Source organism: Balaenoptera physalus, assembly GCF_965194825.1.
Source record: "Balaenoptera physalus genome assembly, chromosome: 7".
Taxonomy (NCBI): Eukaryota; Metazoa; Chordata; class Mammalia; order Artiodactyla; family Balaenopteridae; genus Balaenoptera; species Balaenoptera physalus.
The window spans coordinates 5,108,620-5,134,989 of NC_138886.1; the positions used below are offsets into that span (position 1 = coordinate 5,108,620).

Genomic DNA, 26,370 nt, shown 5'->3' on the forward strand with positions numbered 1-26,370 from the left:
TTTGCAATGTGTTGGAACCAAGGTTTTAACCAGGAACATGAAGATAGGCCATGAGGTAAAACTGAAAGTATCAGGTCCAGAACCTAGGCTCTTGGGTGTTTGTAACGTGGCTCTGGGGTTGTCACTTCACTCTGGAAGCCTCGGCTGCTTGGAATAAAAGAGCTGGAAATGGATGATTTCTCCAAGCTCCCCCTGTATACCCTGCAGGGCCCTGCCGAAAGCAGGCGTTCAAGAAGAATCTGCTCAATTAAAATGGTTTTGTATTTTAAAATGAAAAATTACCAGAAAAAAAGCACTGGGTAAGAAATTTTTTCAGGGAAACAAATTTTCTAAAAGGTAAGGGCCACCCTAGCCTGGTTTCAAACCTAAGACAGCATTTGGGGAGGAGGTGACAGAAACTTCCTTCTGCTGAAGAAAGAGCACACAGCACAGACAGGAAAGCTTCTGGACTCCTGCTCTCCTGAGCAGTCGTCTGCTGCTCTTCCTCAAGGGAAGAAGAAAGGATAACCGGTGTGGGCAGAGTCAAGCCAACTCCCCGAGTGACCTCAGCTGGGCGGGGGTGGGGGCCATCCTTTTCCATCACTGGATACGGAATGCTCTCCTCTCCACCAAATTTCAGGCAGGGAAAATCTGACATCTGTTCAGAGGCTGCAGCAGCACGTGGTGCTAACGTGGCATCCATCGCGCTGACCCAGCAGAGGAAGCCAGGGAACAGGTAACGCTCCGTCTGCGTTCACGGCCCCAAAGCAGGACGCTCCCTCATGAGAGGCCCCGAGCCCGTGAGGCGGCCGTGGGCCGCGCGGCTGAGCCCAGACCCCGAGCTCTTACCCTGGCCGCTGCTCTCCCAGATCTCGGTGCCCAGGCTACTGCCAGGCACAGTTCCATCACCTTGCTCCAGGCACAGGTGGTTCTGCTTTTTCGCAAACCGAGGAGGAATACGAGAGGAAAGACTTCGGCCTTTGACAGGTACCTAAGGAGAAGAAAGGTGATGCGGTCCGGCCTCGACCTCAGACATGAAGGGTAACAAGCTCTCCCCAGGAAGACTATCCCAGGCGCCAGAACCACACCCCCGGAAACTGCTCCATTGACGCTACAGCCAGCGGCACTACAGCACTCGTCAGCCAAAGACCTCAACCACGTGGGAACTGCAGTGCCGACCAAACCGCCCCTGGAAGCGACCAGTGGGCTGTGACCTGGGACTGCGGGGCAAGGGAGCAGTGCTCGGCCCCGACTCCGTTTTGAGTACAGAGTCGCCAACCCTCGTGATTCCCAGGGTGATGAGTCTCGTCCCACTCAGGCTGGAGCACAGTGGAAGGAGGGTGGACTTCGGGGCTGATGGAGGCCTGCGTCCTGCTCGGCCCTGTTTCAGCGGGTGTCACCCTGGACCAGTCCCCCTCTCGGAGAGCAGGGATAACACCATCTACTGCCATGGAGCCACAGGGATAGCGGGCCCTGGGAGGCAGCGCATGTTTAATAAACACGCCTTCTTCCTCTCCTGTCTTGGGCCTAATTCAGACCCCCGTCTGCCCCAGCCCCGCCCACGCGTCGCACCCCGACCTGCACGGCTGGCTCCTTCCTTCTCCTCTCTTCCTCCAGCACACGGCGCTGCTTCTTGGTCAGGACTTCGATGAAGCCTTCCGCCACCACAGAGCCCACCTCAGTCTCCTCTCCGGGGCTGGATCCGCAGTTTTCAACGATGGCATCTGAACCAAGATTCACAAGGGAAGACAGTGAGTGGTTCCATTTACTGGGAGCCAAGAATAACCCAACCCTACGGGCACCAGATATCTAAGGACCGGCTCAGCTCAGAGGCCAGGCTCTTAGCTGGCTTGGGCCTCAGCATATTCACCAGGGTCTAGGAAACCCAGCTATGATTTCTACACCCTTCTCACGGCCCCTCTAACACAGTGTTACCTCAAATCAAAGAGGCTACGGTTAAGAAAAGAGTCTTCGGAGACAGACACACTTAAGTCCCAGCTCTGCTCCTAAACAGCTGTGTGACCTTGCACAAACCACTCAACTTCTCTGGGCCTCAGCTTCCCCATCTTTAAAACTGGGACACCGCAGGGCTGTTATGGGGGTTCAGCAAGGTTGTGAGCGACATGAAGGCAGGAATCCTTTCTGTTTTGCTCTTAACCCAGTACGTGCCCAGAAGCTAAGATATTCAGTGAAAGAGCAAACTCAGCAACCCACAGAGGTGGCCACGGCTCCCCATTTTGCCCGGATTCTTCTTCCCCTGAAGATGTGAGGTGACACTCACTTCCATAGTTCAGGTCAAACGGTTTCATGGTCTCTCCCTGTTCGCCTGCCCTCTGGGCAGCCAGCTGGGCCTCCTTCTCTGCCTTCTCACAGGAGGCTTCGGGGATGTCAGAGGTGGCGTGGGCTGCCCGCTCCAGCGTGTAGTGGCCGCTCCCACTGCTGCAGCCAAGACCTCCAGGCAAGGTGTCATCCGGGGACCTATAAAGGAAGGAGGACCTCGTTAGCTCAGAAGGAACCAGCGGCTGGGGAAGGAGAGAGAAGGAAAAACCGCACATGCACGCACACAAGCGCAGCGCCCTGATCTTTGTCACTTCCTCTCAGCGTCCCCTCCGTGCAGCAGAGGCCGCGTGCTGGCGGCAGCGCGCTCTGCAAGCCCGTGTGGAGGCTGCCCCAGCAGCACTGCTACGGCAGAGCCCACGGGAACACTGCTCTCTCTCCAACCCCTTCCCAGGGCTGACACTTCTGTTCTTTCCCACTGTGTGCCAAACCCAGTAGGGCTACAGAAAGGAGAGAGAGAAGGGGGAATGCTTAGAACGGGGCTGCAGAACTCTCTGCTCCTCTCGTAAGACTGACCAGAGAGGAGCCCAGGCCCCGCCCTACTGCCAGCCCAGTTACTGGGGTAGAAATCAGAAGCAAAGCCAAGTCTTGGCATCTGGGGCCTAGAAAGCTAGTCTAGACGGACACCTAAAAGAACCCGCATTCTTCTGTGGTTCCTTCTTCGGGGGTACGGATTAATTACAGGCCAGGCTTCGGTGCCCTGAATTCTAAGGAGGCTGGGAGGCGGGAAGCCGTCTTCCTCAGCACGCTGGGGCGTGGCCTGTGCACGACGAGGAATGCAGGCTGCACAGCGTCTGCCCTTGCCCTGATTCCGGGCCAGGCTCGGGCACGGAGCCGACACTGAGCACCGATCATCCCCCCCGACCAAAGCCTCTAATTCCAAACGAGAGGTGCTCACCAGGCCTCGGGCAGCTCACTCCCTTTGCTTACCGCCTGGCTCTCACCAGGCCGAGGTGGCAATCTCCAAAGCGGCGCTGCTTCTCTTGACTGTCGAGAAGCAACGCCACTCAGGGAAGAGCGATCTCTGTGGGGCCAGGAGGCCAGCGATGCCCCACGTGTTTCTGGAGGACGCAGCCCGGAGCCAAGGGGTCCGGTGGACTGACCGGTACTCACGAGGCGCCGTGAACAGGGAGCGCCCCTCTGTGGCGGGGGCCCCTCGGCTGTACTCCGAGGAGACACACGGGGGCTGAAGTCATGAGACAGGGACGGGGGCGGGCACCACAGGGGGGCCAGCGGGGCGGGGACTCTAGTCTTAGTTCTGAAGCCACAACAGCAGCAGCAGCAACAGCACGCCACAAGAGAAGCAGACAGCAGCGCGAGAGCCAGTGACGGAGACGCTCACGTACAATGGCCTCGGCGGGCGGGCGCCCTCCTGGAGCGCAACGAGGGGGAAGGAGTCGGGGCCCTGACACACGGCGGGACACGCATGCATGAAGTGCCGCTGGGACAACCGGCTAACAGAACGACAGCAACAAAAAAGAACCCGGGACTCTGTTTCCGGTTTACCTTTTGGCTTTCAAAGGCGTCCCACTCTGATGGCTCTCATAACGGGGAGAAGTTTCACCGCCACCTGGCCTAACAGACTTCTCCCCAAACCCTCCCGGCTCCAGCTTCCGGCTCTGTCTGTCAACGAGGGGTCTCTGGCCGGAGAAGCTCCGCTTGGCCAGCTCCTTCTTCTCACCCGCGCTCGCCCCGGGCAGGCCGTCGGCCTGGGGCTCAGGCTCGGGCCCGGGCCCGTCCCGCCTCTCCCGCCTCTCGCTGAAGTCGCTGCTCTCGGAGGCCGTCTCCCACTCCTCGTTGGCGTGGTCCGAGGAGTTCTGGTAGGCGAGCTCGGGGGACCTGCGGCCCGTGGTGCCGCTCCTGTCCCCGGGACAGGGTCTGGGCCGGCCCGGCCACTGGCCCGCCGGCAGGGGCTGCTCATCCTCCGGCCCCCACAGGCCCAGGGCCTCCCGCTCCTGCCGAAGGCGCCGGAAGCGGGGGGGCTTGTCCTGGCGCGGGGGCCGTCTTCTCCTGAAGGGCCGGTTCTCGGCATTTTCGGAATCTGCCGCGTGGTCATCTTGGAAGAAGGCCCTCTTGTCCTCCACACGGCCATCCTCGAAGCCCCGGGTGCCCAAGGCGTCGGGGTGTCTGTAGGTGTCCGGGATGTAGTCTCTGTCTGAGGGCCGCCGGGCCCCGCACGTGTCGGGGGGGCCGGACTCCTGCCAGGAGGCGCCCAGACCCCGGCTCGGCCAGGGGGCCGCCTCCTTGGCCGCGAAGGTTCTCCGGCCATATGCGCAGTTGCTCAGCCGCGGGGGGAGGGCGCGCCCGAAGGCCCGCGGGCCTCGGTTCTTGGCCTCTGGCCCGCCGTGGTCCTCGGGGTACATCCTGCCGGACCGCCAGGACTCCCTGAAGTCGCCCTTCCTCCCGGCGGCCTCCTCTCTCTCCGGGAGCGCGCCCTCGTCCCCGGTCTCGGCGCCCCGCTGCCGCCGCCGCTTGGGAAGCTCCTCGTACTCAGAGCCCTCGCTGTGGGTCTCGCTGGCGATCCTCCGCCGGGGCTTGGCCCGGGGGAAGTCATCTGCCAGCCCGAACTCTCGTGGTCCCCGGCCGCGGCCGCTCCTCTGGCTGCCGCCGTAGAGGCCCCGCGCCCCAAGGACGCCCCCGCCACAGAGGCCGCCGCCCGCGGGCCGCCCGCGGAAAGTGAACTCTCGGAACCCGCGGCCGCGGCCCCGGGCCTGCCCCCGGCCCCCAAAGGCCTGCTCCTCGTCAATAAAGATCCAGTTATTCCTCTTGGTAGCGGGTGTGGGGCTGGCCTCCCGGGCCCCGACGGGCTTGTCATCCTCCGCCGGCCGGCTGGCCCCGCGGCCCAAGGCAGCACGGGCCGAGCCCTGGTCCTCCGAGGCAGCCGGGGCCACGTTGGCCAGCGCGGGGTCGTTCTCTTGGTCTTGGTCCTCGGCCGTCTCGCAAACGGGCCCCGTCTCCCGAGCCGGGCGGGCGCTCCCCTCTCCCAGCTCCGGCTTCACCTTGTCGAGCTCCTTCTCCTTGTCTTCCACCTTGAGGGCCTTCAGGACGGGCTTCTTGATGGGGCCGGACCTCCGGGTCCTGCTGGTCTGCTCAGGGTGCTGGCTGCCGGCGCCCCGGGCTTCTGGCGTCCACGCGGGCTCCAGGGCCGGCTGTCTGCCGGGGCTGCCTTCCTTCTCCCAGGAGGAGACGCTGAAGGACAGTTCCTCCTGGGGCGCCTCCTTCTCGACCCTGGTGTCTGGGTCGGCGGCCTTCGGCTGGCGGCTCACGTCCCAATCACTATACTCTGGTTTTTTCTCAGCCGGGGCAAAGTCGGGCTCCAGTGTGGAACACCTGAGATTTGGGGTGTGACTCCCAGGTGCGCCTGCTTCCTGAACATTTTCTTGGGGTGGAAACAAAAGCTCCTGGCCTATTCTTTGAGAAGAGACACAGCTGTCAAAGTCTGCTGGGGCCTTCTTGTCAAAAGCACTCAAGTACTCCTCCCCTCTCTCCTCAAGGAGATTGCGCCGGGCACTTACGCCCCCTGACCTTCCAGGTGAGGCAGAGTAAGAGCTTTCATTCCTGAAAAGGAACCAGAAAAATCAGTCAATGTGATTGGAGCCTGGTTCCTGGGTTCCATGCTGAACACAGTTTAGTTTTAAAAAGAAAAATTTAAAAAAAAAAGAAAAAGAAAAAAACATAGGCACCAACATTCGCTCTATCTTTAAACAGGTCTCAGAGATGCTGGGCCATGGGCTGGTGGCGGCCCCTGGAGTCCAGAGAGTGAAGAAGTCAGTGGCCGGTGGACTCAGCGAGCAGCCGGGGATCCTCTGGTTCACACAAGCTGGAGCCGGGGCGTCCGCGGAGAGTCTGGGGCGCTGGGCCAGCACAGCCAGCTCGCCTTTACTTTCACAGGAAGGAGCCACGACACACGCACTCAGCCCCGCCTGCCCTGTGAGGCCCCCACCCCTCGGCCCTGCCCAAGGTTCCGCGGGATTTGCCTCTGACTGACGCCAGGATTTCTCCTGGGCCCTCAGTTGCCATCAGCGCCTCTCACACAAAAGCATCCGGCCATCCTTAGCTCACTCTCCTTCCCCAGGGGGCACCATCTCCTGGGACAGGGCTTCTTCCCAGAGCCCTATCTCAATGAGGACCTGGAGACCCCTCCTTCAGTTGCAGGTCAGTAGGACCAAGTTTCGCCTCACCTGACATGCATGTCCATGGCCAAAGTGTCACTGGATTTCGGGTGGGGGAGCGAGTAGCCCTTGCTCTGCAACGCCATGTAACCCTCGGGGCTCCACACGGGGGCTGCATCGATGGCGGTCACTTTCCTTTCCGGCAGTGGGGGCACACAGCTCTGATCCTCAGAGCGACAGCCAGTTCCACTGAGAGAATCTTGGGCCATCATGGGTTTCATCAATCCTGAAGAAGGCAAAGAACCAATCAGTCACCTCGTTTAGCAAGCCATGGGTCAACCACAGGCCCAAAGGAGACAAGCTGCCCCAACTATCACATGGACACAGCACCCCACCTGCTTAACATCACTGAGGTCCCATCTTTCTGATCACAGAACCTCTGAAGGCACGCACGCATGCAATCTGAAAGGCCTGTTTAAAGACCTCTGAGGTCCAATCCTAGTTCCCGGATGAAGAGCCCCTGTGTTGAAGGCTATAAAAAACTGGCAAATGGAAACTGGAGCCATCAAACGGGAGAGCTCATGGGTGTCAGCGGAAGGCTAGCGGGGCCAGCCAGTCAGCAACGCAAGATGCCTGAAGGTCTTCTGCACGGACACAAGGAAGACGAGCTACGCTCCAGGGAGCCTACGTGCAACACGGAGCCAGCGTCTCCCTGCTTCCAACCCCCTGCAAGAAGATTCGGAAAAGGACTGGGGCTTTAGCTCCTTTTATGTCTACCCCTAAGCTCGACAGTAACACTCCACATTTTGTACATGGAAGGGCAGTGGGGGATACACAAATGACACTAAACTGTCAGCTGGCCCGAGGAGACTGGGGCATGCTGACGTCTCGGTCCTACCAGATATAAACCAGTCGGGGAAATGGCACCCCCGCCCTCCCCGGGCCCCTCTGTCCACGTCTACCAAACAAGGGGGCTGGGCGGCTGCAGACGACATTAAAGGTCTCTCACGGGGCCAGATTCTGTGGTGAAGAGAAGATCTGATTTTTCAAATACTTCGCAAAGCTAATTATTGGCCCCCAGTGTTTTTGTGCCCATCTTTTGAGATAATCTGACCAGGAAAATGGCTCGGCATTAGGCCAACGGCTTTAAGCTTTCTTTTAGCTGTGGAGTGCTCTGTTCCAATGCTATCAATACGTGACTCCAGCACACAGTTAGTATGAGTCAGGTGGTGGTGGGGACCCTCTCTGGAATCCTAGAATTACACACCATTTATTAAGTACTGATTACAAGGTGTGCGGAGCTGCTCCACACCGTACACGGACCTATTTTTGGCAATATGGCAGCTCATATTACCTGAAAAAACCTCCTGTCACAAAAATGCTGGACAAAACACATTAAACATTTCACTCGCAGAGCTCCGTTCCCCCAAAACCGGGAAACCCCCAGGGAGCTGAAACCACAGCCACGGCCACAGCCACGAGCTGGTGCTCCCTAGAGGGGAGCCAGGGACACATCTATCAGATTTAGTAACCTACGGGCATGCTCCTAAATGCCCCCCCAGAACAGGAGACGGGGCTTTTCCGCACAAGGCAGAGAGCTGCAGCTGGGATGCTGCTTAAACAAAGACCCTCAAAGGGCTATGCCCTCAATTAAAAGGTGGATCAGAAAAATATATGCTCTTTAGTACAGGGAGATGACTGAATTTGTGTCTTGGCCTGGGCTAGGGTAGGGAAAACAGTCCTCCATGAGGAGTTCATAGCCACATGCCAGCTTTCATGCAGGTTTGGGGGCAGGAGGGTGAAGTTCAGATTTATACCCCTAGAATGTTCCAGAAACTTCCTGAGTTAAAATAAAGGGTAGTTCTAGGCTGGCGGAAGAAAACATAAAACCACACTGGAGGGATATACCCTCAAACCAAGCTATACTAGATCCCCATGATAAATAAAGCTCTGCTGAAAATGAACTCACAATCCAAAATTACCACAACACTGTGTGGAAAACAATGCACTACGAGTCCACGGTGAGCCCACGGGATTACACGCCTTCCTCAAGAACTGCAGGTAACAAATCAAAACGTGAAGCACTAGAAAATTATGTTTTAAATGATTACAAGCATGAAGGAAGGAATTAAAAACTTAGGAAAAATATAAGACAAGAAAAAATGATAGATTTGAGGAACAAATTCTAGTAATAAAAATAGAATCACTGAAATTAAAAACTCACTGGACAGTAAAAAAAAAAAAAAAAAAAAAGAGCAGATCAGACACAGTTGGAGAGAAAAGAGAATAGGAAAATAGCTGAAGGATTTTCCCAGCAGGCCCCACAGAGGTTAGCTCTCTCATATATCTAAGAGACTTGGAAGGCAGAATGAGAAGGCACAAAATAATCTAAGCGGGCGACCTAGGAAGAAAGGATATAAAGAATGAGGAAAAAGCAACATCTGACATGGTAATTAGAAGAGAATTTTCCAGAAGTGATGAAAGACATACATCCTTAGATTTGAGCACTGTGAGTTCTAAGCAGAATAAGGTAAGGATAGATATAGATATATACCCAGACACAGCATACTGAGAAGGAACTACAGGAGACCAAAGACAAAGAGAAGATCTTAAAAGCAGCCAGAAAGAAAACAGTAGATTACCCAGACACGAATCAGACACACGAGCCAGAAAACAAGGAATACTATCTTCACAGTACTAAAAGAAAGTAACTGCCAACCTCGAGTTCTATACCCAGCTACACTATCATTCAAGAGGAAAGAGTGACATCAAGACTTTCTCAGGCGAAGACTATCTACTGCCAAAACAATTTTCCTGAAGACCTGGAGAGAATGTACTTCATGAAGAAATAAATGGAACCCAGATGGAAGGATAAGCAGCAAAGAAACTAGTAAACATACAGGCAAATCTGAACAAGAACAGGTCAAATAAAACAACAAATAATAGCTGATGGGCATCAGCTATTGGTGGGCATAAAACAAGGTGGAACTAAAATTCCAGGCAAAAATAACAAGACTGATGAGGAGGTAGTTAGAGCTCAGGTTCAGGGTAAAGATATTGAATAGCCGTTTGCGGAGTCAAGGGTGCATGTTAGAATTTAATGTAACCATTCACACAGTAGAAATAGAATGTAGAAGGAAAACAAACAAAAAGAATAGGAAAACTTGCCACCAAAAAAAGAAGAAAGAAAAAGAAAAGCATAGAAAAGAGGGATAAACAGAAAGCATAAAATAGGAGAGCAGGAAATCTGAACATAATAATCCCAATAAATCAAAAGGGAACAACTTCGGCAACTGAAGTCACAGAGCTTCAAAGTGGGTAAAACCATACACATCTTACACGTACAAAGATATTCTCCTCCAAAAAGGGCTCAGAGAGGCCTGATGGTAAAAAGTTGGGGGAAAAAGATACCACATAAATACTAATCAAAAGAAAACTGGAATAAAATGATTACCAGGTAAAGTAGACATTAAAGGTAGAAAGCACAGCTAATGATAACAAAGGTGCTGTAAGAAGATAAAAGGAACAAGACGAAGTACGGCTTCCAGACAGATAAAGCAAAAACTGACAGGTTTACAAGATTTGCCAAAATCCACATCATGGTGGGAAATGTTCACACACCTCTTAGTAACTGAACAAGGGGATAAAACATTGTGATGATACAGATATTTGTACAGCGCAATTAGCAAGCACGATGTCATGGACCGCGTCCAATTGCAGAATACATTCTTCTCAAGCCCTTGAGTGAAATTCGACCTGCCACTTCTTCTAAAAACAGAGTTCTGCTGGAAAGCAACCACACCCACTCACTCACTGTCGTCTACAGCTGCTTTTGCTGCAACAGCAACACTAAGTAGCGGTTCTACAGCTGCTTTTGCTACAACAGCAACACTAAGTAGCGGTTCAAAGCCTGAGATATTTATTATCTGGCATTAACAGAAAAAGTTTGTGACCGCTGGTCTATATCACACAGACCACGTTACCTGACCACGAGGCAGCCACGTTAGAACTTAACACCATAAAGATGGTATCAAAACTTTACATTTGGAAATTTTACAACATACCATAAAAAATCACTCAAAAAGGATAAAATCAGACTAACATTTAGAACTGTACAATAATAAAAATGTATCTTAAAACTCATAGAGGCTCATAGCTCAGGTGAGACTTAAATACATGAGAAAAGTCAAACTAATGAGCTCATCAACATAACCAGATAGAAAAAGAACAAAATACTTTCAATGGAAATAATGAGGGGGGGAAAAAAAGCAGACGTTAATGAAATAAAAACCAAATAAAATACAGGAATTAAGAAATCCAAAAGATGCTTTTTAAAAATAGCTTTAAAGGGACTTCCCTGGTGGCGCAGAGGTTAAGACTCCACACTCCCAATGCAGGGGACCTGGGTTCGATCCCTGGTCAGGGAACTAGATCCCACACGCATGCCGCAACTAAGAGTCTGCATGCCACAACTAAGGAGCCCGCATGCTACAACTAAGACCTGGTGCAACCAAAAAATAAAAATTAAAAAATTAAAAATAAATTCAGTTTATTAAAAAAAAAAACAGCATTAAAAACATGGCATTAGGACCTCACTGGTGGCGCAGTGGTTAAGTATCCACCTGCCAATTCAGGGGACACAGGTTCGACCCCTGGTCCGGGAAGATCCCACGTGCCACGGAGCAACTAAGCCTGTGCGCCACAACTAGTGAGCCCACACACCACAACTACTGAAGCCCGTGCGCCACAACTACTGAGTCTGAGCTCTAGAGCCCGCAAACCACAACTACTTGAAGCCTGCACGCCTAGAGCCCGCGACAAGAGAAGCCACCGCAGTGAGAAGCCTGCACATCACAACAAAGAGTACCCCTGCTCGCCACCAACTAGAGAAACCCTGCATGCCGCAACGAAGACACAATGCAACCAAAAATAAATACATACATTTATTTAAAAAAAAAAAAAAAGGCATTAGACAAACCTTGGGAAAGACTAATCAAGGAAAAAAAGAGAAAACACAAAGAACATTAAAGAATGGAAAGACGGACAAAACAACATAGCAGAGATGTAAAAATTAATTAAAGCAATTTACAATGCATAATCTTAAGGTCTCTTCCTGACAATTCTTTGTGCGAGGTACTATCATACCCTCATTTTGGGAAGTAAAACTCAGACTGGATATGTGACCTGCAAAGAGGTCAGACTGGAATCCAGGTGGGTCTGTCTACCCCCCAAGGCAATACCCTGAAACACCACACTGTGCTGAGCTCCACAGGGATGGCCCACGGGACCACAGTGCTCACCCGAGGGATGCAGGGCTGAGGGATAGAAATCCACCGGGGTCCGCGTGGGCGGGATCCGTGGGTCCACGTAGGGAGGCATCACCATCCACCTGGGGTCGAAGCCCAGCACCTGAGGCTGGTGCGGGTAGAAGGTGCGCTGCGGGTGGGACGGCGGAGGGCACACCGGCTGCCAGTGCTGCATCTTGTACAGCTGCTCCTGACCAGGCGAGAGAGACCCGGTTGGACAGGCGCCGCGGGGCAGAGAGGCTGTGCGTGCGCGCGCACACACGCTCTTCCAGCTTTCCGTCAGGCGGCAGAGACGACCCACCCAGAACAGAAGACCACAGAGGGGAGGCCCCCGGGCATGACAGCCTTCAGGTTCTGGCTGTCTCCCAGGACTGACGGACAGGACAGTCATGCCATCGTCACAACTGGGCCCTGAGGCGCCTCTGCAGACGGGGCTTTCATTTAGATCAAACGCTCTCCTGGAGCCGACACGTGACCAGCACAGCTCCCAGGGCGTATCTCCCCGTCTGCAACCGCCACCAGACGACACTCCTCCTCCTCCCCTCCTTCTGTCCCTTCAACCCACCCTCCTCACTCCGACGCCCTGACCACATCAGGAGCCTTCAAGGGTCCTCCACAGCTCTGCCTCTAACAGCCCAAGTCCGACAGGGCGTCACACGACCTACAGGGCCCTGCGGGTGCTGCCCCATCCGCCTCTCCAGCAGCGCCTCCCACGACTGCCCCGGCCCTCCACTCCACACGCCTGCCCGCCCGCCCGCCTGCTTCCGGCCTTGGAAACACGCTGGGCCCTCTGTTCCCTCCAGCCCCAAACCCGCTCACCCCTACCCATCCTTCAGGTTTTGGCTTAAAGAGCACTGCGCCTCTGCGAACCCGCCACAGTTCCTGAGGTAAGATCAGGTCCCCTGTCCTCGGCTCCCACAGCACTGCGGCTTCTCCTGTGTAACTCTGTTGTTGGTTGTTTCCCTCCCTAAACCAAGAGACTACATGCCAAGTTCACTGCAGTACCCTCACCTCTACCACCAGACTTGGTAGGAAGAAAATTCACTGCACAGAAGGACACACGTAAAGCATCACTAGAGTTTTAAAAATCAAGAACCTGGACCCAGTGAGGCTTCATTTCAGACACTGCTCCACGGCTCCAGTGACCTCCAGGGCTGCCCTCACAACTGCATCCCGAACCAGCATTCTGGCAGGATGCAGGTGCAGAGTCAGACAAGGAGGACACACCCTTTCCTGCCAGCCGGCTGGCACAATCCCAGCCTGGGCTGGATTCCCTGGAAGGCTCGCCAGGGCTCAGGGCACTGCTTAGGAGCACTCAGAACTCAGTAAGCAGGACGCCCCCGGTCTCTGCCCACAGCTCCTCCTCCCGTCTAGACCCCAGGTCCCCAGGGCAGCTGACCAGACAGTCTGTTTGCCAGACTCCTTCAGGCTGCTCTGACACGTCAGACTTCTTTCTAGTCTTAAGGACGGAGTTACCTGTCACTGCCCACCCCCAGAAGAGTTACCCAGAGCAACCGTTACTACTGTGTCTGGCTCGCGTTACTCCAGAGATCTCTCCAGTCAGCAGTAATTCTTCACCAAGCCCGGGAGTAAACCGCACAGTGCCTGCTCACAGTACAACGCTACAAAAGCGCAATGAATGTAACTCACTGTTTAGAGCACAGGACGTGGGGAGCTTCTGGAATGCTTCCTAGGAGCCCAAGGAAAGTAGGGTCTGGGGTGAACGTTTTAAAGGCAACTAAAAGAGATTCTGGGGAAAGGCGGAGACTTTGACCTGTGTCTCCAGGGTACCCACGTTCTGAAACTTTTTTGATTATTAACAATAATTTACTGCACACCTAGCTGCTGAACTAAGTAACGTCCATGCATGATCTCAGTTTCCCACCAAAATGCGTTGTTCATCAGTAATAAGCTTCACTGATTACGCCTGTAAGACAAACAACTGCCAATGAGTGGTTCCAGCTCAGCAAGATCACCAGACCTGTAAGAGACTGCTGGGATTACAACCATTACCCATATGATCTTCCTCAGAGCAAAGAGCAGGTCCTTTTTAAGATTTATGGAGTGCCGTTAAAGATGATATTGATCACACCGATGAACCAGTTTACAGGCATCACAGAACCCTCAGCGCCATGCCGAGAGGCAGGGACTCATTCCTTCTGCTTTACACTGACCTGCCCAAGGCCACACACAGCTGAATAAGCTGCACCAGTAGCACCAGAACCCAAAGCTGTCCGATTCAAAACCCACAAACCCACGCTCTTAACCGAACGCTAACACGCCTGTCTCGGAAGCTCTCCAAGCAGCTCCCAGGCCTTCCTTACTCCTTGGGAGGCTCCCAGGGTGGGGCCGCTGTCGGTGTAGGGAGTGGCCACGGTGTGCAGCTCTGGATGAAAAACCACTCAGACACCACTAACCAGTCCTTACCGGCATTAGACAACAGGGTCCATAAACTGCCAACAAGGGTTTTCATTCACAGGGTAAACTACCTGGAGGAACTGAAGGCAGGGCTGACGTCCCAAGGCCCTCACTCCCGGCATCCCTGCTGGTGACTGGCATACACGAGGGTGGGTTTCTATTGTTTGTTTTACTGGAAGGGGGCGTGGGGAAAGGAGAGGGGACAGCCACTCCATGGGCAGGTCTGTTTACAACACCTGCTAAGCGACCCCTGTTTACCTGCTGCTGCTGGCGCTGGAACCTGGGCGGAAGCGACTTCTGGTACTTGCTGAACTCCTGCGCAGGGGACCCAGGCTCCCTGGCCCCCTCCTCACTGCCGCCGCTCTGAGCCACAGCTGCAGGGGCTGTAGGGGCTTCCTCCGAAAACGTGTTGGGGGCTTCCTGGGCAGAGAACTCAGGGGAGCCTACGGAACAAAGAAGCAGAGAAGGGGCCAGGTGAGCCCACAAAAGCTCAGCCGAGCGATGTCTAGGGCAGATGCTTTTTCTCGTTGGCAGTCCTCAAACCCCGGCACCGTGCTAAATGCTCCCCACACACAAGCTCATGGACTCCCCCACACCGTCATTGCTCCAGAGGGGAGAAACCTAAGGGTCGAGAGATCAGAGGAACCGCCTGAGGTCACACAGTCAGCAGGAGAGCCGGGATGTGGTTCCGGGTGGGAGGAGCTCTGTTAAAACAGACCCCAGTAAATCAGAGCGGCCGGGGCTCAACGAGAGTCCCACATCCACCCTCCACCCAAGGCTGTGTGAGCCGGCCGGCTAGGCAGCCCCGCTGGCCCGTGTCCTCAGCTGTTCAACGAGGACGACAACTGCACCTACCCCACCGGGCCTCTGGAGAATTAATTCGCTGAGACGATCCACGTGACGCACTTAAAATAGCGCCTGACAAGAAGTAAATGCTCACCACAGTCTCCCGTATCACTGTTCTCCCTGAAATTCCCTTCTTTCTTGCCCCATCCCAGCTTTGCATTCTTTTTTTTGTCCAGTTTTATTGAGATATAATTGACATTTGTGCTCTTAAATCTACTGCAGGAGGCAAACAAACGCCAACGCAAAGCCTTGGGGACCCAGCGTCCCAGAGGAATACTGACAGGCAGGGCAGGTGCGGAGGGGCTCAGGGCACACCCCACACTCAGGCCCAAGCTCACTCCCCGCCATCTACTTCTTGGACTCTCCACTGCCCCCCCCCCCCTCAGTGAGTCCCTGACACTGGGCCCAGGCTTCGCTCAGACTTCAGTGACAGGACATTGATTTACAGGAGGACAAGGGTCGATTTCTCTGAGTTCCTCAGCCAGAAGGGCACTGATGACCATCGTATCACCAATAAGACCTCCATCTGAGAAGCTCTCAGCGACTGAAACTAACACCAGGCCCTTCTCTACTTAAGAGAGTTGGTTTTAGTTGATTCAAGAAAGTCACAAAAAACACAGCTGATTACATTCTTTAAAACTGCAGCAAGAGACACCCTCCACCACCTAACGCTGTTCAGCGTCTCTTGCGCAGCCGCGTGACCCACTCCTCTTAGAACAGCTGTCAGGGAAAAGGTACGCTAACAAGCAGGCGGGCTTCTTTCAACGTCCCGAGAGAGATCCCGGCTCCTGCTGAACTCCTCCAGCACCTGCGACTTCAGTCGAGCAGGGCGGTAACACCGGCAATGACAAACCCGGCGGCATTGCCGTGAGTACGCGCGTGCTTTCTGCATCTAGAAACCGCTAAGCGCCTCGTGCACACGCTCCCCCGTGGCCCCTCAGCGTGCGGGGAGGTACAGGCTCCCATCAACCCGCTTCATAGACGCGGGCCTGCGCGCCAGAGAGGTGAGGCGCCTGGACAGCTGGTTTAAGCGGCAGAAACGGGACGTGAACCCAGGCACCTGGCCCAGGCCGAGGCGCCTAACGACCGGGAACCCCCACACATCAGCTGCGAGCCACGGTGCTGCTCAGAAGCCCGGGAGACGCGGACAACCAGCCAGCGACACGGCGCAGGGTTTCCAGGTCATGGGACGGGGCCCTACAGCTCACCTCTGCGGACAGCTGGGCCATTCTCCTGCGGGGCGCCTGGAGAGCGGGGCGCCTCCTTCCCCGCCGGCTCCTGGGCCCCGCCCGCCTTCTGAGCCCGCCTGCACTTCTGGTCCAGCTGCTTGAGTTTGGCGGCACAGGCGGCCAACCTCTCCTCCCGGGCCCGGCGCTCCTCCTCTTCCCGGCGCTTTCGGGCTCGCTCCACGGCCTCGGACATCTCCGACTGGACGAACTTCTGCCTCGGGGGTGGCTTGTCCTCTTTGTCGTCGACAGACTGCTGCCGGAACACGCTGCCCATGGAGGACTTCTGCCGGGAGAAGACGGTCTCAGATGAAACGCACATCACAACCCGGGCACAGGCGCCCCCAGGATGGGATGGGCTCTCCTTCCCAGGACCCTCACGCACCTTAGAGAGGCAGCGCGGCCCCGCGGCAGGCGGACCTGGGTTTCGATCCTGCTCTGCCCTTTACTATATTTGGAACGAGGCTTGGGTGAGCGCCAACGTTCTACACCTTAGTTTCTTGTTTTGAACGATAATAAAGGAAGCCCTCGGGATTGTGAAGGTACATTGAATCGTGTGCAAAGCACTCAGCGCCGTGACTGACACGTGGGAAACACAGAAAACGGGACGCTCTCACCACCACTACTGAGCACACAAGATTAGGGCCTCCACAGCTACATACCAAGAGCAGGAGAGCACACACTCACCATTTCTTAGCCACAGAACTGCTCTACTGCTTCTCCCACGACAATATATATAAACCTCTGGATATGAAGGGCCGCGAGAAATTGAAATTCACACTCAGACATTAAGGTTTCAAAGTGATTCTTTATATATAAAAATAAATAAGCATCTCTAAAAACATCTCTTTTGGATATTTCATCCACTTTTGAATCTCTCGTTGGTTGTCAGTTACTGGACAAACCACCAGGGTGCCACCAATGCAGCGTGAAAAACTATCAACACTGGGAAGATTTCTCACTGATTGGCGGGAAGTGAAGCTGCAGGCAGAATACGCAATAATAGACGACGGGCATGTTTAAGTGGACCCCAGCCACTGGAATTCCAACGAGGTATGACTAGCAAAAAAAATATACAACGTCCCGTTTTAAGTGGTAGTTACACAGATGTATATAATTGTCAAAAAGTCATCAAACATAAAGAAACAAGATCTATGCCTTTTTGTGTATGTTAATTATACCTCCATAAAAGCAGTATGTCACACAGAGACTGTAGCCAAGGAGTTTTCTCCTAAAAACTAACTCCTCATAATCCAGAGACAATTGCTACAATCACAAGATTATAAACTTCTAATTTAGAAGCACGAAGGTACTTTTTACCAAAGTGTGCACTCTTCTCCTTTGCCCTTGACCGCTGCCATCTGTCCATGCTCCATAATGGCTATGCCCTGTCTCACCCCACGGCTTATCTATCCCATGACCTACCTTATCTCCTGGTGTTCAATACATCTTTGCAGATGATCCTTAAGGCATATCCCTGACTATTATTCCCTTCAGAATTTCCCAGAAATGAAATAGCAGAATCAAAGGGTACAGTCTTGAGGCACATCATCAAGACTACAGATGTGCCTTTCAAAGCTGCCCAAAGATGAGCTATCATTTTATAAACTAAATGTTCTGCAAAATATTTAAACTGTGACAATCTTTTCAGAAATTTGGACCCATAAAAGTTATAGAGATTTTATCTTTGTTGACTCTATTCAGATAATTCAGTGTTGTTACGAGCAGATGAAAGTGAAACCTTCTTTTGAATACTGAGCAACCCCAATATATGAATGAAATTTGGATTAATTGCAAGGTAATTTACAAGAGTCGTGTTGTGTCTCTTTTCACTTGTGTCCCCTGTACCGAGCACAGTGCCTAGCATGATACGTACTCAATAAAAAAGACTGAAGACCGTTACTTTATACCGAGATGTGGAACAGGAGCCCTTTAAATAGCAAAGTGCATTGAAAATGGCAATTTTGCCAAGTGCATTTAAATTAACGCCTTCCCATCCCCAGGCTCTGCCCCTCCTGCTCAATTTAGTCTGAAAGTCACACGAGGCGGCAGAACAAGACAGGCACCTGGTGCCCGGGAGTCAGAGAGCTCAGGGCAGGTGATAAGAGTGTGCACATGGAGATGTGGCTGGTGTGTGAGCTGGGGCCCAACCAAGCAGGGTGAGGAAGAAACCCCTAGAAGAGATGGCCCAGCAGGGAAATTCAGGGCCGCGTGGAGGTGGGGTGCACTGACATCTGAATGGCTCAGGAGGACACCTGTGCAAGGGAGAGAGGGTGGGGGCAGAAACAGGGAGCCTGACCGAATAGGTACAAATAGCAGGGACAATGGCAAACCGCTAGAATGACCTCTGTGGAACTGGAGATATCCCTGTGCTTCATGCGTGTGTATCACGTACCTACGCTTCCTCACTGTCCCCGGAGAAGGGCCAGGAGCAGTGGCGCTCTAACAGCAGTGAGTACTCCTGGTGCCCACATATTAGTTCCTAAATATCACTGAAGGCTGACTCCAGGGCCAAGGTAGGATAAGGACAAAAGGAGCTTAAAAAAAGCTTGTTCTATCAGAAAGCAAGGAATTCCTCAGAAAAGAATGAGGACGTAAAAAGCACATGGCTGCCAGCTTGAAGAAGCTCCCAAATTAAAGACAATCTGAACATCAAAAGAAACAATGAGAGCAACAGACTATAACAGACTATAACTGATATTAATTAATTAAAAATTGATGAGAAACAGGCTATTCGTAGTCTCAGAGTCACTTCCCACAGAACTGCTACCCATTACAGATCTGGAAGAGTGTGTGCCAAGTTCCATGGTGGGAAACATGGTAGCCACCACCTTAATCAAGAGATCCACGTGAAGGTTGTCAGAGCGGGCAGAGTGGAACCACGGTCACCCAGTAGGATGCAACGAGAAGAGTCAGTGACAGTTCTGAGAGATTCTAGCCAAAAAAATGGAAACCTTGAACCCAATCATGAGGAAGCACCAGACAAACCCGATTTGAAGTGCATTCCACAAAATAGCTGGCTTGTCATCTTCCCAGGTATCAGTGTCATGAAGGTTTAGCAAAGGCTGACAAGCTGCTTCAGACTGAAGGGAACTCAGGAGCAGGACACCTGAGGCAGCGTGTGACTCTGAACTGGATCCTTCTGTATGAAGAACATGAATGGGACAGTGGGTGAAAGTGGGATGGAGTCTAAGGATTAGACGGCAGTGATGTATCAATGCTAATTTCCTGGATTCGACTGTGGTTACCTAGAGCGAATGTCATTTTTTGGTAGGAAATAGATACCAAAGTGTTCTGTGGTGACAGGGGCTGATCAGGCTGGCGACTTACTCTTCAAATGGTTCAGAAAAAATATTCTTTGTATAACACCAACTTTTCTGTAAGTTTGTGACTGTTTTCAAAATTTTAAAAGAAAATTTTTAAATTAAAAAAAAAAAAAAAAAAAAAGAATGTCCACCTAGGCTTTTTCAGAAGCCCGACCACTGAACTCAGTGAGACATAAACACACAGGACAGCCAACTAGATGACCTGCTGGAGCCTTTGCCTTGGATCTCCGGTCAAATGAACCTGAAAGGGCGTGTGTGTGTGTGTGTGTGTGTGTGTGTGTGTGTGTGTGTGTGTGTGTGTGTGTGTGTGTGTGTGTGTGTGTGTGTGTGTGTGTGTGTGTGTGTGTGTGTGTGTGTGTGTGTGTGTGTGTGTGTGTGTGTGTGTGTGTGTGTGTGTGTGTGTGTGTGTGTGTCCCAGCTAATCACAGGCACAGAACCCCTGCAGTGCCCACGGTACCTGGTAGTCAGGGCCTGACACCCAGCTGTGAAGCTTCCTAGAAGGCGGCTGAGGTTCTGGCACCTTCCGGACGACACGGGTCCTGCCTCCTGTTTCGCCCCAGTCCTTTCCTTCCTCTTGGGTGCGCTTGGCATCAGCACTGTCTGCAGAGCTCACTGACAACTGCCGCTGCCTCCTGGGGTCCCAACTGTTCCTGCGACAAACCGCACAGAGCGTTAGTTCTCCCAGGCGGCCCAAGCATGGTCTGGCCTCACTGGTCAGGCCCTTAGGAATTCCAAAGTTGGCTGTCTACGTACCAATGTCCTTCATGAGAGCAGACCTACCCCGCACCCCCTCTACAGGTGAGAGGATATGCCCAGAGCACCAAAATCAGCACCAATGTTTACCAAGTCAGCCTCACACACCCGGCTCCCGGCAGGACGCCGCACACCCATGACTTCATTTACTGCAAAAAAAAAAAAGCCTCTACTTCCCCCACGTTAAAGAGTTGGTAATTGGGTCTCCGACAGGTTGGGGAGCTGTTTCCACAAGGAAGAGCTAACAGATTTGAACCTAGGACTCCCACTGAAGGCCCTTCTCTTTACGCCACAGCTCCCGCCCTGTGCTCTGCATAAAGGAGTTGCTTAATAAATGATCCTCACAACAGCAAAAGAGGGCTCACTGGATGATTCATTATAAAGAGCAGGAGGAACAAAGCAAAGCACACACAGCATGGAAAAGGAGGAGAGATGCCCAACGGAGGCGATGGGAAGGCTCGAAGCGAAGGGAGACCTGTGCAGTGCTCACCTTTACATGCGCCAGTGTAACCAAAGGCACTGGGGCAAAACACACATGTGCATCTACTCAGCACCTCTTCTTTAGTGGTGCCCACTAAACCCAGCAGGAGTGCAGAGAAAGGCAGGGAGTCAGACCTGGCTAATATACGTGTCTGCGCAGGTGCGCACGCACCCACGTGTGCGCGCGCACACACACACACGCACACACACACACACACGCACGCACGGGAGGTGGAAGGGAGATGAGGCGGGTGAGGATCAGGAGACCACAGACGGGGCAACAACTGCTAGCGACTCCTGACTGCAGTCAGAGGCGGGGCGCCCACACGAAGCCTCCTGACCCACCAGAGAGATCAAGTCTGTAGAAGACAACTAAGGGACAGTGTGAGGGTGAGATGGAAGGAAGGACATGAGCTGGCCAGCCTCTCGATGGTGCAGCAAAGAAAGGATGTGGGTCCCAGTGGCCCCCAGAGACAATGAACAGGAAGGGATGGAACAGGAAAGTTTCAGGAACCCACTGTGGATGGGAAATAAGATGTCAAAGAAGACTGCGGAGCTTGTAGTAGGAGTCTCAACCAGCTCAGGGAACACTGAGGTCGTGGCTGGTGGACTCAATTTGATGTGTCCTTGGTCACAGCCAGTGGTGAACTGGGTCCAAAACCCAGGTCTAACTCTTTCAGATGAACATTCAATTCACATCAACTCAAACAGACAAGAAGAGAGTGGCCTGCTGCTCCAATAAATCTGCAAAACTTTGCTTGCCATTGATTTAAATTCTTGATCACATCTCCTTCTGAGCTTAGTGTTCCAAAAACTGACCCATAGATATTTATTTCCCAAGTGCATCCAAAGCTTCAGTTGAAATCAAGCAGCATTAAAATAAATTACAGAAGCCTCAATTCGTTAATTGTTTGTGTATCATCTGAGAAAGAGTGGCAGAAGGTCATCACCAGCTCCCTGCGGAAGAGGAGCTTTGAAGCGAAAGATGAAATAACAAAGACTTGCAGACCCAACTACATAAACATTCAATTACTGACAATAAAAGAGACAAAGGGAAAAATATTAAAGCACTAACATCTAAGCAATATAAAACAGTAATCACATTTTAAAGGAAAGCAGAGTAAGTCTAACAGATAAATATACAAAGGAAATAGGCAATTTCACGCAAAAAGCAGCATTCTTATTTGCCAGTACTGGGGCGGGGGGGAGCAAATTAAAGCAACCATAGGTGCTCTCTTAAAAGTACTAGCCAATACTACTGGTATCATGCTAAAAACTAGAGGAACTAGACTACAATGAAGTATTTTCCAAAAGGTGTTATGAGTAAAAATCAGTCCAATGGAATGATCCAAAAAAAAAAAAAAGAAGAGATTAAAGTGGTCAAATAAGTTTAGGAAACGTGGCATACCCGCCTCCCCCCAGATTCCCAGCACACTGCAGTATGCACACCCTAGGCTCTGGACGACCTTGGAATAAATAGTTAAGTGGAACCCAGGTGGTTTCCCAAATTTGCTTGGCCAGAGAAGCCTTCCGGGGCACTACACCCAAAGCAATCTACGGAACAAGCAGTCTATAAGACACCCTTGGGAAAATACTGGCACAGTGGTTAAATCACTAGGACTCAGCCAGCCAGCCAGCCACGCCTGGGTGCAAATCCTGGCTCCATCCCTAAACAGCTGTCCTCAACAGCTATGGCCCTCTCATCTGCAGATGGAAAGAGTATTTGCCCTTGTGAGGTTGCTGGGGTAACCAGGAAAAGCACTTGGCATGGTGACGGGCACACGGCAGCACCAAGAACACTGGCGCATTTACATCCCACTAAGGTCACGTCCCTTGGGAGCGGAGCTACCAGTGGGGACAGGGACACTTACCACTTTGGCCTGCCATCCTTCACAACTTCCTCCTCCTCCTCATCATCACTGAACTTCAACTTCTCCGAGTAGTCCACTTCTTCATGGAGGCCTGCAACAGGAGGACAGCCAGGGAAAGTGAGACAAAATGAGAATCTCAACAGTGCTAAGGTCGCCACTGGGGAGCTTCCTCCAGTCAGGAACTGCACCAACCCAGCTGGGTAAGGCACACCACCCAGCTGCCACCACCAGAACAAACACTGCAGATAAAAATGAAAGACAGGGCTTCCCTGGTGGCGCAGTGGTTGGGAATCTGCCTGCCAAGCCAGGGGACACGGGTTCAAGCCCTGGTCCGGGAATATCCCACATGCCATGGAGCAACTAAGCCTGTGCGCCACAACTACTAAGCCTGTGCTCTAGAGCCCGCAAGCCAAAACTACTGAAGCCTGCGCGCCCAGAGCCCATGCTCCGCAACAAGAGAAGCCACTGCAGTGAGAAGCCCACGCACTGCAACAAAGGGCAGCCCCCGCTCGATGCAACTAGAGAAAGCCCGTGCGCAGCAATGAAGACCCAACGCAGCCAAAAATAAGTAAATAAATAATTTATTAAAAAAAAAAAAAAAATGAAGGACAGTGCTGGCTCTGGTAACAGTAAAGTAGCCTGGTTAGACTAACAGCCCCTGGTTAGACTTAAGATAACAGCTCTTAAATCTAGACAAAATATTCTGCAAGTGTATTAGGAGGTGAGGAGAGTGAGCAAAAGCAGGCAGCAACCAGCCACGAGGCCACCCTAGCAATACAGACACCTGAACAGTGAGATCAGCGGTGGCCGTTTCGCCCCAGGGCCCTCCGCTACCCGCGTGGCTCAGGTGGCAGAAAGTAACCATCAACTGATGAGCGGGTACACAAAATGCGGTAGAGCCATACAATGGAAGAGTATTTGGCCATTAAAAAAAAATTTAAAAAGAGTTCAGACACATGCTGCAACATGATGATCCTTGAAAACATTATGCTAAGTGACAGAGCCAGATATGAAAAGCCACGTATTCTACCGTGTGATTCCACGGATATGAAACATGTAGAACAAGCAAACCCACAGAGACAGAAAGTAGATGAGCGTTTGCCGAAGGGTGTGCGTGGAGGGCAGGTGGTAACTGGGAGTGACTGCTAATGGGTATGGGCTTCTTCCGTGGGAGACAGAAATGTTCTGGAATCAGACAGGGAGGATGATTGCACAAACCTGTTAATACACGAAAAATCTCTGAATTTTAGACTTTAAAAGGGTAAATTTTATGTAATATGAAAACCTGTCATGTGAATTATATCGTTAAAAAAAGGAGACGACGACAAAAAGCCCAATCCAATTAAAAGGCGAGTTAGATTTGATGATAAAGCAAGTGCAATTACATGCTGTTTCCCAGAGCATCACTTTATATACAAACACAAGTGGGTGAAAGGGAATGGATGGAAAATAGACATCATGACAACAATAAACAATTTAAGTCAGAGCAATGATACTAACACAGGACAAAACAGACTCCAAGACAAGAAGTGTTACGAGAGATCAAAAAGGATATTTGAAAACAATATAAAGGGACAATATGTCAGAATCATAAAAATGATAAATGTGCATAACAGCTTCAAAATAAATGAAGCAAAAACTGACAGAATTAAAGGGAGAAATAGGTAAATCCACAATTATAGTAGACAGTTTAACACCTCACTTTCAGTAACTGGTAGAACTAGACAAAAATGTAAGTATATAAGATCTGAACAACACTACCAACCACCTTGACTAAACTGATATTTACAGAATGTGATATCCAACTTATAGAACACACATTCTTTTCAAATGCACTTGGAATATTCACCAAGACAGACCATATATCTTGGTCATAAAACAAGTCTTAATAAGTTGGAAAGAACTGTAGTCATACAGAATATGTTCTCTTGACTACAATGGAATTAAATGAGAACTCCAGAAAGCTCCAATTAAAACGATTGGTGAACTAGAAAGCAATCAAACAATGGAGAAAACTAAAGTCAAAAGCTGTCTCTTTGTAAAGATTAATTAAACTAATAAGCCCTTGGCAGAAGTGAACAAGAAAAAGAGAAAAAATACAAATTACCTAATTATCAGGAATGAAAAAGGGTGATACCTGTATCACTACAGACCCTACAGACATCAGAAAAAAAAAAAAAAAAAAGGAATATTATCAACAACTTTACACCACTAAGTTCAACTCAAAAGAAAGGAACAAATCCCTTGAAAATCACAACTCAAATGAAAATCACAAATCAAATACTGACACAAAAACATCGGAAATCTGAGCAGCCCTATAACTAATCAAAGAAGTTAAATTTATTTTCACAAACGTCTTTAGAAAGAAAATTCCAGGGCTAATCGGTTTCACTGGTGAATTTTATCAAGCATTTATGAAAAAAATAATACCAATCTAACAGAAACTCTTTCAGAAAGTAGAGAAGGAAGGAACATTTTCCAACACATCTTATGAGCCCAGCAAAATCTGATATCAAAACCCAAGGACGATATTAAAAGAAAATTACAGACCAATATCCGCCATGAACACAGGCACCAAGAATCTTAACAAAATATCAGCAAATTGAATCTAGACGTAGGTGGAATTTATTCTAGGGATGCAAAGTTGGTTAGCATTAAAAAAATAAATCAGGGGGACTTCCCTGGTAGTCCAGGTTAAGAATCCACCTTCCAATACAGGGGACGCGGGTCTAATCCCCGGTTGGGGAACCAAGATCCCACATGCCATGGGGCAACTAAGCCCGTGTGCCACAACTACTGAGCCTGTGCTCTAGAGCCCACGAGCCACAACTACTGAGCCCACGTGCCACAACTACTGAAGCCCACGAGCCTAGAGCCCGTGCTCTGCAACAAGAGAAGCCACCACAATGAGAAGCCCGCCCACCGCAACAAAGAGTAGCCGCCACTCGCCGCCACTAGAGAAAGCCCGTGCACAGCAACGAAGACCCAACGCAGCCATAAATAAATAAATGTATTAAAAATAAAAATCAGCAAACTAGAAATAGAAGGGAATCTCCACAATCTGATAAAGAACATCTCCAAGAACCTTACAACTATCATCACATTTAATGGTGAAACACTAAACACTTTCTCCCTAGGATCAGGAATACAGAACTTGAATACAACATTGTACTGGAAGTACTACACTGCAATAAGGCAAGAAAAAGAAAAGGCATTTAATCTGTCCCTATTTATAGGCAACATGATGGTTTATGCAGAAAATTCTAGGAAATCAACAAGAGCTAGTAAAACTAATGAATGCATTCAGCAAATTGTCTGGTACAAGATCCACACACAAAAATCAACTCTATGTATGTCTATATAATAACATCAAACACTAAAAAACAAAACTATTTTTTTTTTTAAAACCAGTACCATTTACGATAGCGTCAAGAAACATAAAATACTCAGGAATAAACATAACAAAGATGTTCAAGACCTCTATACTGAAAACTATAAAACACTGCTGAGAGAAATGAAAGCCCTAATAGAGAAAGTTTCACCAAGTTACTGGACAAGAGATTCAAAATTAAGATTTCATTTATCCAGAAATAAATTCAACACAATCTTAATCACAATGCTTGCAGGCTTTTAAAATACTGACCGGTTGATTCTAAATTTACATGAGAATGAAAAGAACTTAGAATAGTCAAATAATCTTAAAAATGAACAAAGCT

At 51.0% G+C, this 26,370-nt stretch overlaps 1 protein-coding gene across 21 annotated transcripts in view; it reads right to left on the reverse strand.

Annotated features, from left to right (window-relative positions):
• PRRC2B (proline rich coiled-coil 2B) overlaps positions 1 to 26,370 on the reverse strand; it is an 87,726-nt gene that overhangs the window by 18,115 nt on the left and 43,241 nt on the right. For 20 of the 21 annotated variants that reach the window (XM_082468078.1, XM_082468084.1, XM_082468083.1 and 17 more), the window contains 10 exons: positions 22,655 to 22,745; positions 20,008 to 20,200; positions 16,207 to 16,510; positions 14,411 to 14,595; positions 11,729 to 11,924; positions 6,498 to 6,714; positions 3,823 to 5,874; positions 2,261 to 2,457; positions 1,558 to 1,703; positions 829 to 970 (listed from right to left, as the gene is read on the reverse strand). In XM_082468078.1, coding sequence (XP_082324204.1) covers positions 829 to 970; positions 1,558 to 1,703; positions 2,261 to 2,457; positions 3,823 to 5,874; positions 6,498 to 6,714; positions 11,729 to 11,924; positions 14,411 to 14,595; positions 16,207 to 16,510; positions 20,008 to 20,200; positions 22,655 to 22,745 — 3,723 coding nt within the window. The remainder of the gene's footprint in view (positions 1 to 828; positions 971 to 1,557; positions 1,704 to 2,260; positions 2,458 to 3,822; positions 5,875 to 6,497; positions 6,715 to 11,728; positions 11,925 to 14,410; positions 14,596 to 16,206; positions 16,511 to 20,007; positions 20,201 to 22,654; positions 22,746 to 26,370) is intronic. The other variant, XM_082468080.1, reaches the window with a different exon arrangement.